Source organism: Entelurus aequoreus, linkage group LG12 (assembly GCF_033978785.1).
Source record: "Entelurus aequoreus isolate RoL-2023_Sb linkage group LG12, RoL_Eaeq_v1.1, whole genome shotgun sequence".
In the NCBI taxonomy this organism is placed as follows: Eukaryota; Metazoa; Chordata; class Actinopteri; order Syngnathiformes; family Syngnathidae; genus Entelurus; species Entelurus aequoreus.
Window position 1 is genome coordinate 16569597 of NC_084742.1, and position 20441 is coordinate 16590037.

General features: G+C 36.0%; 1 protein-coding gene across 1 annotated transcript in view; it reads right to left on the reverse strand.

Moving 5' to 3' along the window:
- The window catches only part of exoc4 (exocyst complex component 4), a 162854-nt gene that overhangs the window by 53444 nt on the left and 88969 nt on the right, over positions 1–20441 (reverse strand). The window contains exons 12-13 of the mRNA XM_062064900.1: positions 20339–20441; positions 20155–20271 (exon numbers count right to left, since the gene is read on the reverse strand). Coding sequence (XP_061920884.1) covers positions 20155–20271; positions 20339–20441 — 220 coding nt within the window. The remainder of the gene's footprint in view (positions 1–20154; positions 20272–20338) is intronic.

Consider the following 20441-nt stretch of genomic DNA (forward strand, 5'->3'; position numbering starts at 1 on the left):
TATTAACAGGAATTTAGGGTCAATACCAAGGGTAGTATTAGTACATGATCAAAACTAAAGTGATGAGATTAATATTTTTATTTTCTCAAAATACTTTTTTGCCGTTTTTGGTAATCTTTACAGACTCTGAATCATTTTCCATGACACAAAATAACTTTATAAAAAAAAAAGAAAAAAAAAGAGCATACACTAAATGATTTAAAATTATTAGTAGATTTTACTTTTTTGAGTTATTGTGCACTATTAACTTGTTTTTTTATCAAACAACTGTATGTAAATATAAGAGAATAAGGAATTAGTTTAAATAATGTGTAAATAATAATAATAATAATAATAATAATAGATTAGATTCAAATAGCACTTTTTTGTAGCAACTCAAAACACCCATTATTAAATATCATTCAATATATTTCAATAATATTGTTACACTGTCAATAGCAGTCACCATAGATAAATTAAAACATTTACAGTTAATGCATGTGATCGATCTTTACTGATCTCACTCACGGGTAGAATCAGCAGCATCAAACCCTGATCAAAACATCCCTAGTTACAATGCAATTACTACCACATAGTGTAACAATGTAACAAATGTATTTGTTCGTTTTTTTATAAATGTATTTGTATAATAGGTTGCAGCAAATGTATTTTTGGCAGGCTACAACGGGATTTAAGGGAAGTATTGAAATGTATTACTTCAAATGAGTGATTTGCTTCAGTATCAACAGCCACCTACATTTTAGTGCAATCACTTGGTTGCATCTTCTTGATTTAAGTTAACCTCTTTATGTCAGATGCTGCAAACATTTTTTTTTTCATTAAATGGAAGCAATTTGCACTCCTTTCATTATTAATAGCACATGTAGTTGTGTTGCTGACAATGAAACCTGTTAAAGTGAGTACATGTACACATAATTTGTGCATGCGTGTACAAGTTTTTAATGTGTATGTCTAACTCAGCATGTAAACGAGCCCAACCACAGCAGGGAGCACGTTCTTGATTTGATCAATACTGAGGGTCTTGCTATTTCAAACGTGAATGTTGTCGAGGTTGCTTTGTCAAATATCTTTTGTGTTTTCTTCAGTTGTCTGTTAGACCCAAACCAGCAGTTGGGTCTGCGGTTGTTTGAGGAAGACTCATAAACGGGAGCATACGAACAGTTTGTGAAGTGAAGTGAAGTGAATTATATTTATATAGCGCTTTTTCTCAAGTGACTCAAAGCGCTTTACATAGTGAAACCCAATATCTAAGTTACATTTAAACCAGTGTGGGTGGCACTGGGAGCAGGTGGGTAAAGTGTCTTGCCCAAGGACACAACGGCAGTGACTAGGATGGCGGAAGCGGGAATTGAACCTGCAACCCTCAAGTTGCTGGCACGGCCACTCTACCAACCGAGCTATACCGCCGGAAATGATTAGGTTTGAAAACACCCCGTATTCTAATGTTGATGAGCTCTTCTTATATAGCGAGTGCTGGAAATGTTTTGGACATCATTACTCCTGTCAAGGTTAGAATAGTTAAAAGTAGACAAAAGGCGCCATGGAGAAGACTCTGGGCACAGAAAACAGAGTGTCCGAGAGCCAAACGGGATTGGCACATATCAAAGCTCCGAGCTCATTATGAAATTCACACAGAACAGTTAAATGTGTGTCCACCAGAAATTGCGTAGAACAAGGGAAAATTGTTTTTCTGAAATCATCACAAACTGTAGTAACAACTCTCATGCCCTGTTTGTTACAGTAAACAAATGAACAAACACCCCAGTTTTACTTCTCTTAGAACTTTTTTCTACATCGAAGTGCAATGTGTTTTCAATATTCTTTCATGATAAAGTTCAAGGGATTAATAATGCAATCATTCCTGGAAAACGGTAAACTACTCTGCAGCCAGCTGGTCAACTAGAGCTGGAACATTTCACTCTTGTCACTGACAAAACAGTTGAAGATATAATCCAATGTCTGAGTCCATCAACATGCTGCCTTGATGAGTAACCCATTTGATTTCTGGAGACTATGCTGAGCAGTTTGTTAGCACAATTTTCTCATCTAGTTAACATCTCACTTCAGACTGGAAAATGTCCAAAAGCCTTAAAAACTGCTGTCATTAAGCCCTTCTTAAAAAAAGTGTAGTCTTGATGCCACAGGACTGAACAACTATCGGCTCATACCAAACCTGCCATTTTTGGGTAAAGTCCTGGAAAAAGTTGGATACCAAAAACTTAGTGACTTTCTCCTGTATAACAATATATTTGATACTTTCCAAACGGGTTTTAGACCCCAACACAGCACTGAAACAGCTCTGATCAAGGTTACAAATGATATCACATTACATTACATTGGACAATAATAATGGATTTAGACATTAGACATCAGCAGCATTTTACCACCTAAAAACATTGCCAAAATAAAAGGAATTGTGTCCAAAGCAGACTTGGAAAAACCGAGGCTCTCTAAACAAGCTGCAAAGCTGCTGCAGTACATCCAAAATGCTGCTGCTCAAGTCCTGACTAGAACCAAAACATATAACCATATAAGTCCAGTCCTTAAATCACTGCATTGGCTTCCTGTTACTCAGAGAATATACTTTTAAACAGCTCTGCTTGTGTACAAGTCTTTTCATGGTCTTGTGCCAAAGTACATCTCAGACATGTTAGAACCGTATGAACCATCTAATGCTCTAGGAACCTCAGGGAGTGCTGCGTTTCAGTTTTATGCTCCTAAAATCTGGAATGGTCTTCCAGAAGATTTGAGACAGACCTCAATGTTGGCAATGTTCAAATCCAGGCTAAAAACACTTTCATTTAATTGTGTACATGACAACTGAAAAACATGTATTTAAACTCTTTGATTTAAATTTTAATTATAATTGTGTTTATGATGATTTTATTATATTATTTTAATTTTAATTATTTTTACGATTATTTAATTTTTTGTCTTCTTGTAATTTTATGTGAAGCAATTTAAATTGCCTGGGGTACTAATTTTGCTCTATAAATAAACGTGTACATGTTAACGTGTGTATGTGTACATTTTAATGTGTGTAAGTGTACATGTTAATGTGTGCACGTATACACGTTCATGTGTGTACTGTGTCTGTACACGTTTATGTGTGTATGTGTACACGTTATTTGTAACTGTGTATGTGTATTATTATTATTATTATTATTATTGTCATTATTATATCTTTGTTACATGGGACAATGCACATTAATGAACATATAACATGGACAGTAAATGTGCCCGATTGTAGCCAAAGGCTAATTTCCATCTACTGTATAGTCCCCGGCAAGTTGATGGTAGATACAACAAGGTCCATAAAAACATGTACTGTACTTACAAGTTAGACAGCACCAACATCAGACATAAGCAGTACAATAAAATACACACTCATATACTGTATAATAATACAAATTAAATCAAATGGAGACCAATATAAAACAGTAAGTGCAGTGCTAAAGTGCAAGAGTGCTAAATTGTTGCATATAAGTGAAAGTGGTATTGGTATTGTTGCACATATCCCTATTGCACATGTGGTTAGGATTAACAGATGTACACAGTGTACACGTTAGTGTGTGTATGTGGACACGTTTAGCGTGCATGTGTACACGTTAATGTGTGCGAGTGTACACATTAATGTGTGTACGTGTACATGTTAATGCGTGCATGTGTACACGTTTACGTATGTGTGTGTACATGTTAATGTGTATACGTGTGCAAGTTAATGAGTGTAAGTGTACACTATTATGTGTGTACGTGTACATGTTAATGTGTGTATTTGGAAGTGTAAAATCATCCTTTTCGCCCCTCCCAATCCCACTCGAGTCCCAATCACAGGGCACGGCTGATGAAGCTAACAGGTGTATTGTGTTGTGATTGCTGATCCGGCTAGGGGGTTCATAAAACACACACACACACACACACACACACACACACACACACACACACACACACACACACACACACACACACACATACACACACACACACACACACACACACACACACACACACACACACACACACACACACACACACACACACACACACACAGGGTCGGGGGGTGTGCGTGTGTGCAATCAGCAGGAAGCAATCACACAGACACATGCACCCTGACAAACACACAAGTAAGCATTGCCTACACACATCATCGCAAACAATAAAGGTCAGTGTCATTAAGGGAGGTGGAGGTTCTGGCGTAAAAAGTGAATATGCAAAGGAAAAGGTCAACATCATTAGCGGAACGTTGGCAGAATGTGTGTGATACAAAGCGAGCTCTGCCACACATTTAATCGTGAGGATGGAAAAATAAAACAAGTTTGTCGGCAGTGCTTGAAAACATCTGGAGGAGACATCACAGGAGGGCCGAACAATGTACATATGAACATATTTGAAATGAGTCCAGAAATTGGTAGAAGATTCCACAAGTTAAGGTCTATATTGTATATGTGTGAGGCACTGCTCATTTTTAAACACCATTTTAATGTGTTTAGTAGTTATGCGTCAAACGATACGGATGCATAGACGTATTATGAAACATGAGGAGTAAATACTGTGTGCCACGACGTGTCACTTTATCAGAGAACTGCACTTTTTGGGGAATGTTTTCCTATTGTTCACAATCATAATGAAAGACATGACGACGGATGTATTTTTTATAGTGCATTCTAAATATTAAATAAATGCAATCAAAGGTTTGCTTACAATGAAGCCCATTGGAGCCGCTCTATTCTGCCTATAAAGCTCTTAAAAACACATCCAAACACCTCCATTAAGATTTTATATACACGATGTAAGTATATATGTAATGTAGTAACGGGCACATTAATAATAACACTTAATAATTACGTATTTTGCTCATTTTAAGCATCCGCGGCGCAATCATTTTAAAAAAAAGCATCACGACATTGACTTTTTTTCCAACTCCATAACTTGTTGCTACTCACTGCAGTCTTTATGAGAGCAAAACAAACATAATAAAACATCACTTACTGCACAATGTCTGCTGTCATTAAGCAGCCGACTGCTAGAATGTTCATATATTCCCATTTTTGTGAAGAATAACTCATAATCTTCAAGAAGAAAGGGTGTGTGGAACCAAGCATCTTTTCGTGTTGTCCTCACAGTTTCCGGGTCTAAATTGGCTGTCAAAGTGTACCAACTTGTCGGAATATGTCCTTGATCTTTTACTATGTAGGTGAGAGGCACGATTTATGATGTAGAATTAAGTTTGACGAACAAGGAAACGAGGAAGCAGCTTACGTTAGTGCTTACAATAACAATATCACTAATATGTCACTAATTACAATGACAATATCACTAATACTTGGTTAATATTCAGGACACGAAAGGTATATGGAGTATTGTTGGCGCTTTTTAGATTTTTTGGGGGGGGTTTTATGGGCGGAGTAGAAGACCTCCCATTGGCACATATATAACACACACATATATCTATATACATACATATATATATATATATATATATATATATATGCATTATATATATATATATATATATACAGTATATATATATATATATATATATATATATATATATATATATATATATATATATATATATATATATATATATATATATATATATATATATATATGTATGTATGTATGTATGTATGTATGTATGTAAGTGTGTGTATATGTGTGTATATGTATGTGTGTATACGTATACATATATGTATATATATACATATACTGTACATATACATATACACTATATTGCCAAACGTATTTGGCCACCTGCCTTGACTCACATATGAACTCTTCTTTGTTTCTCCTCAAACTCTTCCATTTTCTTATAATAAAGCCGACAGTTGACTTTGGAATATTTAGGAGCGAGGACATTTTACGACTGGATTTGTTGCACAGGAGGCATCCTATGACAGTTCCACTCTGGAAATGACTGAGCTCCTGAGAGCGGTCCATTCTTTCACAAATGTTTGTAGGAACAGTCTCCATGCCTAAGTGCTTCATTTTATACACCTGTGGCCGGGCCAAGTGACTAGGACACCTGTTTCTGATCATTTGAATGGGTGGCCAAATACTTTTGGAAATATAGTGTATGTATACCAGTGGCGTGCGGTGAGGTTAATGTCTGGTGAGGCACGACTGCATCATCACAGTCAGATTTACAAACATATGAACCTGCAGTGCAGGTGTACCTAATGTTGTGTCCCTGCGGTCGTTCGCGGCTCCTGCAGCGCGAGCATTGTTGTTTTTGCACTTTTTGGCTTCTTGTTAAGTGACTTTTTTTGGGTGGATTCGGTCTTGCACGTGGAGGGTTAGGGTGTGGGCTTTGGTTGGTGTGGCGCTCCCGTCGGGCGGTGCATTCTGCGGCGGAGGTGCTTGGCACCAGGAGGCGGGGTTATGAGACGAGCCTCCAGTTTTATGATCGCTCAGCACAAGAAATACGTTACACACATACAGTTGTTGACAAGATACACTGTACATTATATACCTCAGCTAACTCAACTATGGAAATGTATAATATAATTCATATAGCAATATGCTCTCACTGCACAGCAGGCCAGCAGTTAGCCCAGTCATTGCGCAATCCATGTTGAGGCACAACGCAGTGACGTGCCTCAACTGGCTGCTGATCACCGCACCGTCTCTTCTCAGTATTTGAACGGCAAGTGTGAAAATAAAAATAAAAATAATCCAAAACTGGTGAAGCTAAATGGAAAAATAACTTTAGTATAATCACTGGATACATATAACCATTTAATTATTATTTTTTTCTTTTTACTTTTTTTTTTCTTTCCATGATGGCAGGTGAGGCCCCGCCTCCCCTGCCTCTAGTGACGGCACGCCACTGATGTATACATACATATATCTACACATACATACATTATATATATATATATATATATGTATGTGTGGGAAAAAATCACAAGACTATTTCATCTCTTACCCCACCAGTGTTGGGACTAACGCGTTACAAAGTTACGCATTACTGTAACGCCGTTAGTTTCGGCGGTAACTAGTAATCTAACGCGTTATTTTTTATATTCAGTAACTCCGTTGCCGTTACTACATGATGCGTTACTGCGTTATTTTACGTTACTTTTTATGTAATATTGGCTTGAAACAGAAGATCTGAGTGTGTTTTGTGGCAGCGCTACGGTGTCGTTCTTCTGAATCTCTTGTGTCACACGGAGGAGCCGCGCTGTGTGTGTGTCTGAGTGTGGAAAGGGAGGGAGGGAGGGGTGCGCCCAGCAGCATTCGTGAGGGAGGGGCGGAGACAGAGAGAGCGAGAGAGTTGTTAACGCGCATGCGTCGTCAGGCTCAGCTTTTTATGGATAGATTTATCAGATTTAATTTTTTATTATCTATGGCAGGGGTGTCAAAAGTGTGCCCCGGAGGCCATTTGCGGCCCACAGCTAATGTTTTAAGGCCCACAGCACTTTCTAAAAATACTATTAAAATAAACAAAAACATAACAAAAGTGAAATAAAAAAGCTTAAAGGTGAAATGTAATTTAGAAAACGTTACAATGTTGACTAATAAAACAAAGCTGTTTTTTTTTCTTTCAAACTGTCATTGCTCAAAACATAATATTGAATCAAAATCAATGTTATTATGAATTATAGTACACACACTCTGTCAATTCTCTTATATACTCTTTATTTCTAGACTTCTAGAGTGTTTGATTATCACATCACTCTAAATGTATTAAAAAAAAGTTCACAAACATAAAGAGGGATCCTAGTGGGCCAGGCCAATATTTCCTTATCTCTAAACTAAAACTGGGGAAATGTGTAGAGTGTTCTGGGCTTCAGACATGATTTTATTTCAGAATTCCTTGAGAAAAAAAACACCTGGTTAGGCTTTGGTATGTAAAAATAAAGTTAAAGTACGTATTTCGTTTACAGCTATGTTGTTATTATGCTGTTTGTTACTTATGTATGTTATGTTGCAGCTATTTAAAATAGTTTTGTCAATTTGTTCTGGCCTGAAATAAGTTGGCCCTTTGAAACATATCTTTGTCTTTGTGTGTTGTATGTAGACCACATTGCTTAGCAGAGTTCAGTGATGCAAATACACGTCAAGTTGATCAACAGATTGTATTATTCTCCAGTGCAATAACAGTACTGAAATGAATGCTAAAAGGGCATTAATGGGAGCTTTAAAAAAAGAAGTAACTAAATAGTTACTTTTCACAGTAACGCGTTACTTTTTGGTGTAAGTAACTGAGTTAGTAACTGAGTTACTTTTGAAATAAAGTAACTAGTAACTGCAACTAGTTACTGGTTTTCAGTAACTAACCCAACACTGTTTCCCTCACATAGATATTACACATACATTTTCCCACACATACATATTACGCTCTACCACGGTATCGAGCACTATTTTTTGGATAATCTAATTAAGACATATATATATATATATATATATATATATATATATATATATATATATATATATATATATATATATATATATATATATATATATATATATATATATACTAGAGATTTATATATATATATATATATATATATATATATATATATATATATATATATATATATATATATATATATATATATATATATATACTAGAGATGTCGATAAATGCGTTTTTTTTATTATCAGTATCGGTTTTTTTTTATTAATTTTTTTTTTAATTAAATCCACATAAAAAACACAAGATATACTTACAATTAGTGCACCAACCCAAAAAACCTCCCTCCGCCATTTACACTCATTCACACTCATTCACACAAAAGGGTTGTTTCTTTCTGTTATTAATATTCTGGTTCCTACATTATATATCAATATATATCAATACAGTCTGCAAGGGATACAGTCCGTAAGCACACATGATTGTGCGTGCTGCTGGTCCACTAATAATACTAACCTTTAACAGTTAATTTTACAAATTTTCATTAATTACTAGTTTCTATGTAACTGTTTTTATATTGTTTTACTTTCTTTTTTATTCAAGAAAATGTTTTTAATTTATTTATCTTATTTTATTTGATTAATTTTTTTTAAAAGTACCTTATCTTCACCATACCTGGTTGTCCAAATTAGGCATAATAATGTGTTAATTCCACGACTGTATATATCGGTTGATATCGGTATCGGTTGATATCGGTATCGGTAATTAAAGAGTTGGACAATATCGGCATATCGGATATCGGCAAAAAGCCATTATCGGACATCCCTAATATATACAATATATATATATATATATATATATATATTAAGGATGTCCGATAATGGCTTTTTGCCGATATATATATATATATAATATATATACAATGTATATATATATATATATATATATATATTTATATATTAGGGATGTCCGATAATGGCTTTTTGCCGATATCCGATATGCCGATATTGTCCAACTCTTAATTACCGATACCGATATCAACCGATACTGATACCAACCGATACCGATATCAACCGATACCGATTTATACAGTCGTGGAATTAACACATTATTATGCCTACTTTGGACAACCAGGTATGGTGAAGATAAGGTCCTTTTTTTCAAAATTAATAAAATAAAATAAGATAAATAAATTAAAAACATTTTATTGAATAAAAAAAGAAAGTAAAACAATATAAAGACAGTTACATAGAAACTAGTAATTAATGAAAATGAGTAAAATTAACTGTTAAAGGTTAGTAGTATTAGTGGACCAGCAGCAAGCACAATCATGTGTGCTTACGGACTGTATCCCTTGCAGACTGTATTGATATATATTGATATATAATGTAGGAACCAGAATATTAATAACAGAAAGAAACAACCCTTTTGTGTGAATGAGTGTCAATGGGGGAGGGTTTTTTTTTGGGTTGGTGTACTAATTGTAAGTGTATCTTGTGTTTTTTATGTTGATTTAATAAAAAAAATAAAAATTAAATTAAATTAAAAAAACGATACCGATAATAAAAACAACGATACCGATAATTTCTGATATTACATTTTAAAGCATTTATCGCCCGATACTATCGGCAGGCCGATATTATCGGACATCTCTAATATATATATATATTTAATTGCTAACTATTGATTTTATTTGCAGGTCAAATGTAGTGACTTTTTTTTTAATTCAGCAGATGGCACCATTATGTTACAGCAACTCAGTAGCAGTGAGTGTGCCGCACACTTGCTGAGGTGTTATTTACCCATCACTAGAGTTTATGGTTGGAGATGATGAAATATGTTCTAAATAAGTGGTGGCTCCTCAGGTGAGGAACCATATTTGGTAACACATGTTTAAAAATTAACAAATGTGTGATTTATTTCTGAAGATAGACAATAATAACACTGAAGCCTTTAGAAAATAACTAAATAATTAAAAATGAAAATAAACCAAATATTTGTTATCATAAAATAAATCATTTTGTTCTTCGATTATGATAAAATTGTATTTTATGACCATAAAATTAAAATAATTAAAATCCATGCTGATGCAGGCACAACAATTTTAACATTACTGCACCCCTAATGTTAAAATGAAACATTGAAGATGAAAGGATTTCAATAAAAATAAACTATATGGTTCCTGTGGGGCTTATAATAGGAGGTGTGGGCGGTGCTGCTGCTGGGGGGTTGGACCATGATAAATGGAGCCAATCTGAGGAGACATCCAGCAGAGTAACTGTACTCCTCGCGAGCCTATATTCTTCCTCTATTCTGCCTCCATCTAACTCTAATTAAATGAATCAATCAGAGGCGAAGAGAGCAAAACTGGACAGATTGCATCTCTCCGCCGCTATGTGTGTCGGATTCTCTCGATATCTGATTAAAATGCGAGGAGGAAACATAAAGGATGGGGAAAATGCTTCAAGCTTATCAGCAGCAGCACATGAATGGACATTCACCTCAATGGACATGACGCTTATCTCCTGGTCCTTGTGGGCTCGCTCTCTAAATATACAGCATATACATGTGCGGTATATACAGGTACATATAAACATATATACAGCCAGTAAGTGTCAGGCTCGTAATCTTAGTATTACTCTGATATACATGGATGATACACACTGGCCCTGTTTGAAACCACTGTTGGCTTGTGATAGTCAAATCCTCCCCCATATTAACATTACCTATTAACCTGCCGCTTCATGGGTAACGCTTACTGGCGCTCATTCACCTTGACTTTTGTGTAGTTATTTCCACTAGGTCGCTTTGACACAGATAAAACTGGCATAGGGTTCTAATATTCACTATAATACTACACCTGGTCTTTGCAAAATGCATCTTTATTTCAATGACTAAATCAAGTATTTCATGGCATTTTTATTTATTATTATTTAAAAATAAACATTTATGATTGCGTTGGCAGTAAATAGTGTACAGTTCAAATAATATTTTGATTTGAGTTCAAATCATAACTAGAAAAGGCAATTTCGATACAACATGCATGTCAAGGTTCAAAAGTCGAAGCCAAACTGAAATGCTAACAGTTAGTACGCTGGCCAATTACCGTTAAGAACAAAATAAATGACTCTTAGGTGTGTTTACTGCAAAATGAGCTAAAAAGAAAACGCTTCATGTTAACAAATGCTAGCTTTTCTGAACAGTTTCTCCAGTTGGCATAGAGTTTAGACCAATTCCAAAATAAGACTCCGGAATCTATACTGGTAAAATTAGCAAAACAATCTAGCATGCTAACAGTTAGCATGTGTAAAGTATGACAATATATGACTCTTAGGTGTACACCTGCAAACATAGAACAAAAAAAGATAGCATGCTAGTGTCAGCAGGCTAACATGCTAAGTAGAAAAATCAATTTCCGTAGAAGTATCTGTAAATACTAAACAGCCGCAATGCTAAAAATTTCGCACGCTGGCCAGATACCGTCAAGAACAAACTAAATACTAGGGCTGTGAATCTTTGGGTGTCCCACGATTCAATATCGATTCTTGGGGTCACGATTCGATTTTTTTCAATTCAATGCGATTCTCGATTCAAAAACGATTTTTTTTCCCGATTCAAAACGATTCTCTATTCATTCAACACATAGGATTTCAGCAGGATCTACCCCAGTCTGCTGACATGCAAGCAGAGTAGTAGATTTTTGTAAAAAGCTTTTATAATTGTAAAGGACAATGTTTTATCAACTGATTGCAATAATGTAAAATGACAATGTCAATGAGGGATTTTTAATCACTGCTATGTTGAAATTGTAACTAATATTGATACTGTTGTTGATAATATTCATTTTTGTTTCACTACTTTTGGTTTGTTCTGTGTCGTGTTTGTGTCTCCTCTCAGTTGCTCTGTTTATTGCAATTCTGACTGTTGCTGGGTCAGGTTTGGTTCTGGAATTGGATTGCATTGTTATGGTATTGCTGTGTATTGTTTTGTTGGATTGATTAATTAAAATTTAAAAAATAAATAAATAAATAAATAAATAAATAAATAAATAAATAAATAAATAAATAAATAAAAAAATAAATAAAATAAAATCGATTTTTTAAAAATGTGAATCGATTCTGAATCGCACAACGTGAGAATTGCGATTCGAATTCGAATCGATTTTTTCCCACACACCTATAAAATACTGTACTCTTGGAATTTTAAAGGTATATCAGCAAAATGAGCTTAAAAATAGTTGGCATGCATCAAGTACCAAAATACATGACTTTGAGGTACCTGCAAAAACGCAAAAAAAAAAGAAAGGAAAAACTTGCATGCTCGTGTTAGCATTCTAATGTTAGCATGGAAGCAATTGACTACCATTAACAAGAACCATTTTGACTTTGCAACGGTTTGAATTGGTTGAGAAATGTAGTATTAGTATAACAGAAAATCAATGATTACTGGGCAATTTTTGGGACATAAAAAATAAATAGTCTGAATATACTGAATAAGTGGAATGTTTTAATTGTGAATCGGTTGAAAATGTGGGGCAAGTGGTCAAAAGAAAAAAGGGTGGAAACAGTGGTAGTGAAAAGTGGGTATTCCGGGAAGAGCGACATTTTTGGAACTCTGAAAATTGTTGGTTTGAATGTCCAGGATGAATGGAATCAGTTGATGGTGGAATGTTTCCATCATTCACACTATGATGCCTGACTGTGTATGTCATATAGTATAAGACGCTCTGTGGATAAACGTGTGCAGATGCTAACATTCCCATTGCACAGAACCACATGCTAAATTGCTAACACCTCTTAGATATACAGCTCACATTAGCCATGCAGGCTCCAGTGGCCGCAGTGAGCAGATGCGTCCATAAAACGTGCTCCCCTATGGTTTCCCATATGTGTCTGCAGCCCGACTCTGCGAGTGTGTTTAATGTGCTGAAACTATATTGAGTTCTCTTCCATCAGCACCCTCAGGTTATGATGCCAGCCGTGTGTGTGCATATGCGGCGCTCCATAGTAACACCTGCCGCACTTGACGGAGAGCTCCTACTGTACATACGTGTAGTCGTGTACCCACTCTCTCACACACACACACACACACACACAAAGTTGATTTGTAGACACAAGGACATCTGCTATGTGATTGGAAACCCTTGCGAGCGTTTTATAGCGCAGTCGCCATAATCTTTAATCATGCACTGCAGTCACAGCGGCGTTGAGTGAGGACATTAAGCTTGTGCAAAAAAACGACTTAAGTTTGTACTTGATGAATGAAATAGTGAAATATTACTTGATTTAAAAACAGTCTTGTGACAACCAAATGAAGAACAACTGCTCACCTGAGGACATCAGTCGAATAATTGAAGTCTAACTAGGGATGAAGGCTAATAAATGACTAATTTGCTGCCTCAAAGGGCTGCAGCAGAAACGGAAACTAAATGAAGATTAGATGATTAACTGATTCCTTGTTTTGTTTTCCAGAAACAATGTTGATATCTTGTGACTTCTTAAAGCAAGTTTGAGAAAGTGGTTTCCTTGGAAGAAAGAAAAAAAAAAAAAAGTTCAACAAGTCGCCGCCTAAACAGGCTGCAACAGAAATGAAAACTATGTGAAAATGGATTAACTCTTTTGTTGTCGATCAACATAGTTGTGATGTTTGGAAGTAAGTGTGGGAGTGATTTTCTTTAACAAATAAAAAGTCAAACTAAGTTGTTGCCTAAACGGGCTGCAGCAGATATCAAAACTAAATAAATATTGGATGATGAACTGACTTGTTGTTGTGTTGTCGATCAACATAGTTGTGACGTCTTGAAGCACACGTGGCAGTGATTTTCTCTAACAACAAAAAAGTTCAACTAAGTCACTGCTAAACGGGCTGCAGCAGGAATCAAAACTAAATGATAATGGATGAACTAATTTGTTGTTGACCCACATAGTTGTGACGTCGTGTAAGTGCGCAACAGTGTTTTTCTCGAACAACAAAAAAGTTAAACAAGACACCTGCCTAAACGGGTTGCAACAGAAATCAAAACTAAATGAAAATGTATAATTAACTGATTAATTGTTTTGCTGTTGAGCAACATAGTTGTGATGTTTTGCTGTGAAGTGATTTTCTCTAACAACTAAAACGTTTAATTAACTTGTTGCTTAAACGGGCTGCAGCAGAAATTAAAATTCAATTAACATTGGATGATGAACTGATTCGTTGTTCTGTTGTCGATCAACATATTTGCGATGTCTTGAAGCAAAGTCGGCATTAATTTTTTCTAACAACTAAAAACTTTAATTAAGTTGTTGCCTAAATGGGTTGCAATGGATATCAAAACTAAAAGGTAATGGATGAACTGTTTTTTTGTTTTATTGTCGACCTACATAGTTTTGATGTCTTGAAATAAATGTGAAGCTGCCTAAATGGGATGCAGCAGAAATAAAAAACAGGTGAATATTGGAGTATGAACTGATTTGTTGTTCTGTTGTCAATCAACATACTTGTGACTGCATGAAACAAATGTGCCAGTAATTTTCTCTAACAACAAAAACGTTAAACTAAGTCACTGCCTGAACAGGCTGCAACAGAAATCAAAACTAAATGACAATGGATTAACTAATTTGTTGTTGACCTAAATAGTTATGACGTCTTGTAAGTGTACAAGAGTGGTTTTCTCTAACAACTAAAAAGTTCAACAAGGTCGCTGCCTAAACGGGCTGCAGCAGAAATCAAAACTAAATGAAAATGTGTAATTAACCGATTCGTTGTTTTGCTGTCGAGCAACATAGTTGTGATGTTTTGAAGCAGGTGTGGAAGTGATCTCCTCTAATAACTAAAAAGTTGAATTAACTTGTTGCTGAAACGGGCTGCAGCAGAAATTAAAACTCAATTAATATTGGATGGTGTACTGATTCGTTGTTCTGTTGTCGATCAACATATTTGCGACGTCTTAAAGCAAATTCGGCAGTAATTTTTTTAACAACTAAAAAGTTTAATTACGTTGTTGCCTAAAGGGGCTGCAACAGATATCAAAACTAAATGGTAATGGATGAACTGATTTGTTGTTTTATTGTCGAACTACATAGTTTTGATGTCTTGAAATAAGTGTGCAGCTGCCTAAATGGGATTGCAGCAGAAATAAAAAAAAACAGGTGAATATTGGAGTATGAACTGATTTGTTGTTCTGTTGTCAATCAACATACTTGTGACTGCTTGAAACAAATGGCCAGTAATTTTCTCTAACAACAAAAAAGTTAAACTAAGTCACTGCCTAAACAGGCTGCAACAGAAATCAAAAGTAAATGACAATAAATTAACTAATTTGTTGTTGACCTACATAGTTATGACGTTTTGTAAGTGTACAAGAGTGGTTTTCTCTAACAACTAAAAAGTTCAACAAGGTCGCTGCCTAAACGGGCTGCAGCAGAAATCAAAACTAAATGAAAATGTGTAATTAACCGATTCGTTGTTTTGCTGTCGAGCAACATAGTTGTGATGTTTTGAAGCAGGTGTGGAAGTGATCTCCTCTAATAACTAAAAAGTTGAATTAACTTGTTGCTGAAACGGGCTGCAGCAGAAATTAAAACTCAATTAATATTGGATGGTGTACTGATTCGTTGTTCTGTTGTCGATCAACATTTTTGCGACGTCTTAAAGCAAATTCGGCAGTAATTTTTTCTAACAACTAAAAAGTTTAATTACGTTGTTGCCTAAAGGGGCTGCAACAGATATCAAAACTAAATGGTAATGGATGAACTGATTTGTTGTTTTATTGTCGACCTACATAGTTTTGATGTCTTGAAATAAGTGTGCAGCTGCCTAAATGGGATGCAGCAGAAATAAAAAACAGGTGAATATTGGAGTATGAACTGATTTGTTGTTCTGTTGTCAATCAACATACTTGTGACTGCTGGAAACAAATGCGCCAGTAATTTTCTCTAACAACAAAAAAAACTGAGTCACTGCCTAAACAGGCTGCAACAGAAATAAATCAAAACTAAATGACAATGGATTAACTAATTTGTTGTTAACCTACATAGTTATGACGTCTTGTAAGTGTACAAGAGTGGTTTTCCCTAACAACTAAAAAGTTCAACAAGGTCACTGCCTAAAAGGGCTGCAGCAGAAATCAAAACTAAATGAAAATGGATGAGGACCTGGTTCAAAACTAAATGAAAATCGATGAAGATAGCAGTCTGTAAATTGCAGTAAAACTAGCAAGTGCTATGACAACTGATTCATTGTTTTGCTGTCAACGTTATGTTGTACCGTGGTGAAGTCTTGCAGCAAGTGTGGTACAACTAAAAAGTTTACTTAGTTTGCTGCCTAAACGGGTGGCAGCAGGGAAAAAAACTGAATGAAAATGAAAAACAATGACAATTGTTATAAATAATGCACATGCTTCACCACACTGGTAGAAAGTCAATAGAGTGAGGCTCTTATACCCAGAAAAATCCACACATCAATGACATATTGGAGACATGTCGCACAAAGCAACCAAACAATGACTCACAAATGAAAAAGGAAGTGAAAGCAACCTGGGGAATTGCGACACGTTTTTTTTATTCAGTCCAATTAAAAAGCTGACAGGTAGAGAGTAAATGAAGTGAGGTTTCCATGCCTGGCAAAAATTAGTGCATCAATATATCGGCATTGACTCTTTTTTTCTTTTTTTTTTTTTTTGCACTTTTGTTTTTCTTTACTGAAAACAAGGCACTTCATGTTTGATTGCCTGCCTGAAAAAGTTTATTTTCACTGTGTGATGAAGATTTCATTGTGCCAAAACGAAAAAATTAATTTCCCCAATCACCAATCAAAGCGTTTTGGACAAAACTGCAAAGCCGCTCAGATTGAAAGACTAACCACACGCAGGTAAGTCAAGAAGGAATCAAGACAACATTTTTTTAAAAGTATGTGAAAGCACGCCGCAGAATTGAGCCGGGCTCTTTTATTCAGTCCAATTAAAAACAGAAAAAATCCCCAACAAAAGGAGTGCTTTATTGCACTCCACACTATCAGCAGAAAGGCTCATTAGCCATAGCAGCATAATTAGCAAGATGCTGCACTCCCCTCGTTAAGGAGGGGCCCGAGCGGTAAACAAACCCTGCTGAACTCCTAACACCCACTGCCTTGTGTTACTGCTGTAATGAACTGATGTTTGCTGCATGGGAGACAACACACACACAAACACATGGACAGTCACACACATAGACACTTCTCTACCCCTATTTTGACAGTGTCTTTCATGACAAAAACAAACACAATTAAAGTGTATGCCCATGCTAAAAAGGCATTTAAACAAAAACATTAGCTGCCAGATTTCAATGTGCCAACATGTCTGACAGCTGGGCTCCGGACGGATATTACCAATTGTTTGGATCCGCACTTTGGCACTGTAATCCTCAACCTGCCCCAAACCTATTCTGCCTGAGCAACGATTGCCAGAAGTAGAATACACTCATTGAGTACTTGTGTATGAAAACTGAGACACCACTTTACTCGTATTGTCTTAGTCAGTCCCTCCAGGATTTCACAGGCCTTTTTGTATCTATTGCGGCCTAAATTGCAGGAATTCGCAGCAATTTTTTCAGAAAATTGCACCAAATTTGCTGTGCTTTGGGGCACATTTTTGTCAATAACATTGCATCAACTTGTGATTTTATGAATTTGTTATCAATGTTATAAGTTATCCTTGTAACCTTAAACTCAAAAATCACATGATTTCAACAAAAAATAGAAAGCAAATATTGTATTGATGTTTAACTCGTTAACACTAGATGGCAAGTAAAAGCACATACTCAGAGCCCATTGTCTATTTACTGTACTGGTTTTAAATTATAACTAATAATAATAATCATTATTTGTCATAATTACAGAAAAAAACACCACCAAAGGCTTCCTTACTGTCTACTGTCTGCTCTGTTGTCCACAAGTTGCAGTCATTCTCCGTGTATGTTTTACATGTGAAAAGTGTTTGTCAATCTTAAACATTGATTTTTGTTCCAACACATTTACACCCACACAATAAGAGCATTTGTGAATTGTTTTGAGCAATCTTAAGCGCACATTTTTGTTAGTAAATAAAAAAACTTTGAGGGATTCTCATCTCACTTCCACGTCATTTAAATGCTGACTCTTTGCTAGGTCAACATTGAAAATGAAAATATATTCTTAATTGTCTTACCTTGGGTAAATGCATGTTAAACAAATATATAATTACTGTATTTTCCAGAGCATAGGGCGCACTGGATTATAATGCACACTGCCGATGAATGGTCTATTTTCGATCTGTTTTCATGTATAAGGCGCACCGGATTATAAGGTGCAATAAATGTGTCATATTATTTTAAAAAAATTCTAAATTGAAAACACTTCCTTGTGGTCTACATAACATGTAATTGTGGTTCTTTGGTCAAAATGTTGCATAAATTATGTTTTACAGATCATCTTCAAGCCGCTTTCTGACAGTCGCATCAGGATGCGCCGTTTTGTGGGAAGTCTTTTTTACGTGGCTCACCTTCGGCAGCGTCTTCTCCCCGTCATCTTTGTTGTAGCGGTGTAGCGTGCAAGGACGGGAGTGGAAAAAGTGTCAAAAGATGGCGCTAACTGTTTTACTTAATTCAATAACGGCGCAGCATCTCCTCATCCGCCGGAAATGTGTCCCGTGAAAAACTGTCCGACCGGAACTCTCTAATAACTACAGTTCCTTGGGTGAATAATGTAAACTCACTACACCGGTATGTTTTAGCGCTTTCATGGCGAGTTTACTGACATATATAAGTAAGAAATTTACACTACTTTATATTAGAAATGGCAACAGAGGAGGATGAATGTCCCATAACAAGAAGATAGAGAAATAGAAGAAGCTCATCGAATACGGTGTCGCCACGGACTACAAAGACGGATGCGCGCAATTTTTCAGGACTTATGCAGATCCCAAATACAGATCAACAGGTACCAGAAGGTAAAAAAAAATGCTTTTGCATAATATTGCGAAACAAAACGCCAGATAATATGTCTTACCTTATACCCACACCATAATAATACCACAACACCATAAGAAGCACAGAACAATCCATCAAGCTGTGCGGCTTCAGAGCTTACCAAAGTCGGACTAAAACATTTTAATCGATTTTTGAGCGCCGTGTGTAATGTTCTATATTTTCAATGGAACATATAAATGTTGGTGTTGTTTACATGAGTCATATTGCAGTTTACATGTATCTCTTGTGTGTGACTGCCATTATATTGCAGTCGACACGTATCTCTTGTGTTTGACTGCCATCTACTGGTCACACTTAACATTTCACCATGTACCAAATAAAATAGCTTCGAGGTCAGTAAGCAAAACCAGAATTATTCTGTACATTAGGCGCACCACGTTATTAGGCACACTGTCGAGTTTTGAGGAAAAAAAAAAGGATTTTAAGTGTGCCTTATAGTGCGGAAAATACGGTATGTGTAAACAGGGAAGTGAAAGTTTCTATAGTACATTATCCGGAAGGCTTAACACTGGAAGTAGACCCAAGCTACGAGGGAGGACAACAAATGTGTTTGATCAATAAAGCATTGATAAATTGTTACACTTTGTTGTTACTGCTTTGTCTACACAGGTAACAAACTTAAGTAAGACAGTTGACCAGAACGTTTGAGTGCCACACAGAGACAAATTTGATTGACGAAAATGACGCTGATTGGCATGGGAAAGTTGCAGGTCGTGCATAATTTATAGGAATTAGTTGAATTTGCATGAATTGGCGCGATCGTGGCATCAAAAAATCCTGTTGGGACTAATTCATATTCTAGTTTCTCACCTGGAGCACAGGTCTCTGGACACCCAGAAGCTTCATGGTATCAGCACTGGCAAGGATCTTCAAAGGGTCGGCTGCCTTGCTCACTGCCTCTATATCCTTGTTAATTTCCGTTCGTACCTAATAAGAGGATTTAAGTTTAGGGGTGTTGTCAAGAAGAGAGAAGTCTGTTTGTGGCTTCGCCAACCTGGTTGAGAAAAAGGTCGTTGATGTAGTACGTCAGGAAGGTGCGGAGTTGGCACTGCTTGGCCTGGCCTGCCCCCATGTTCATCTCGATCTCATGGATGAAC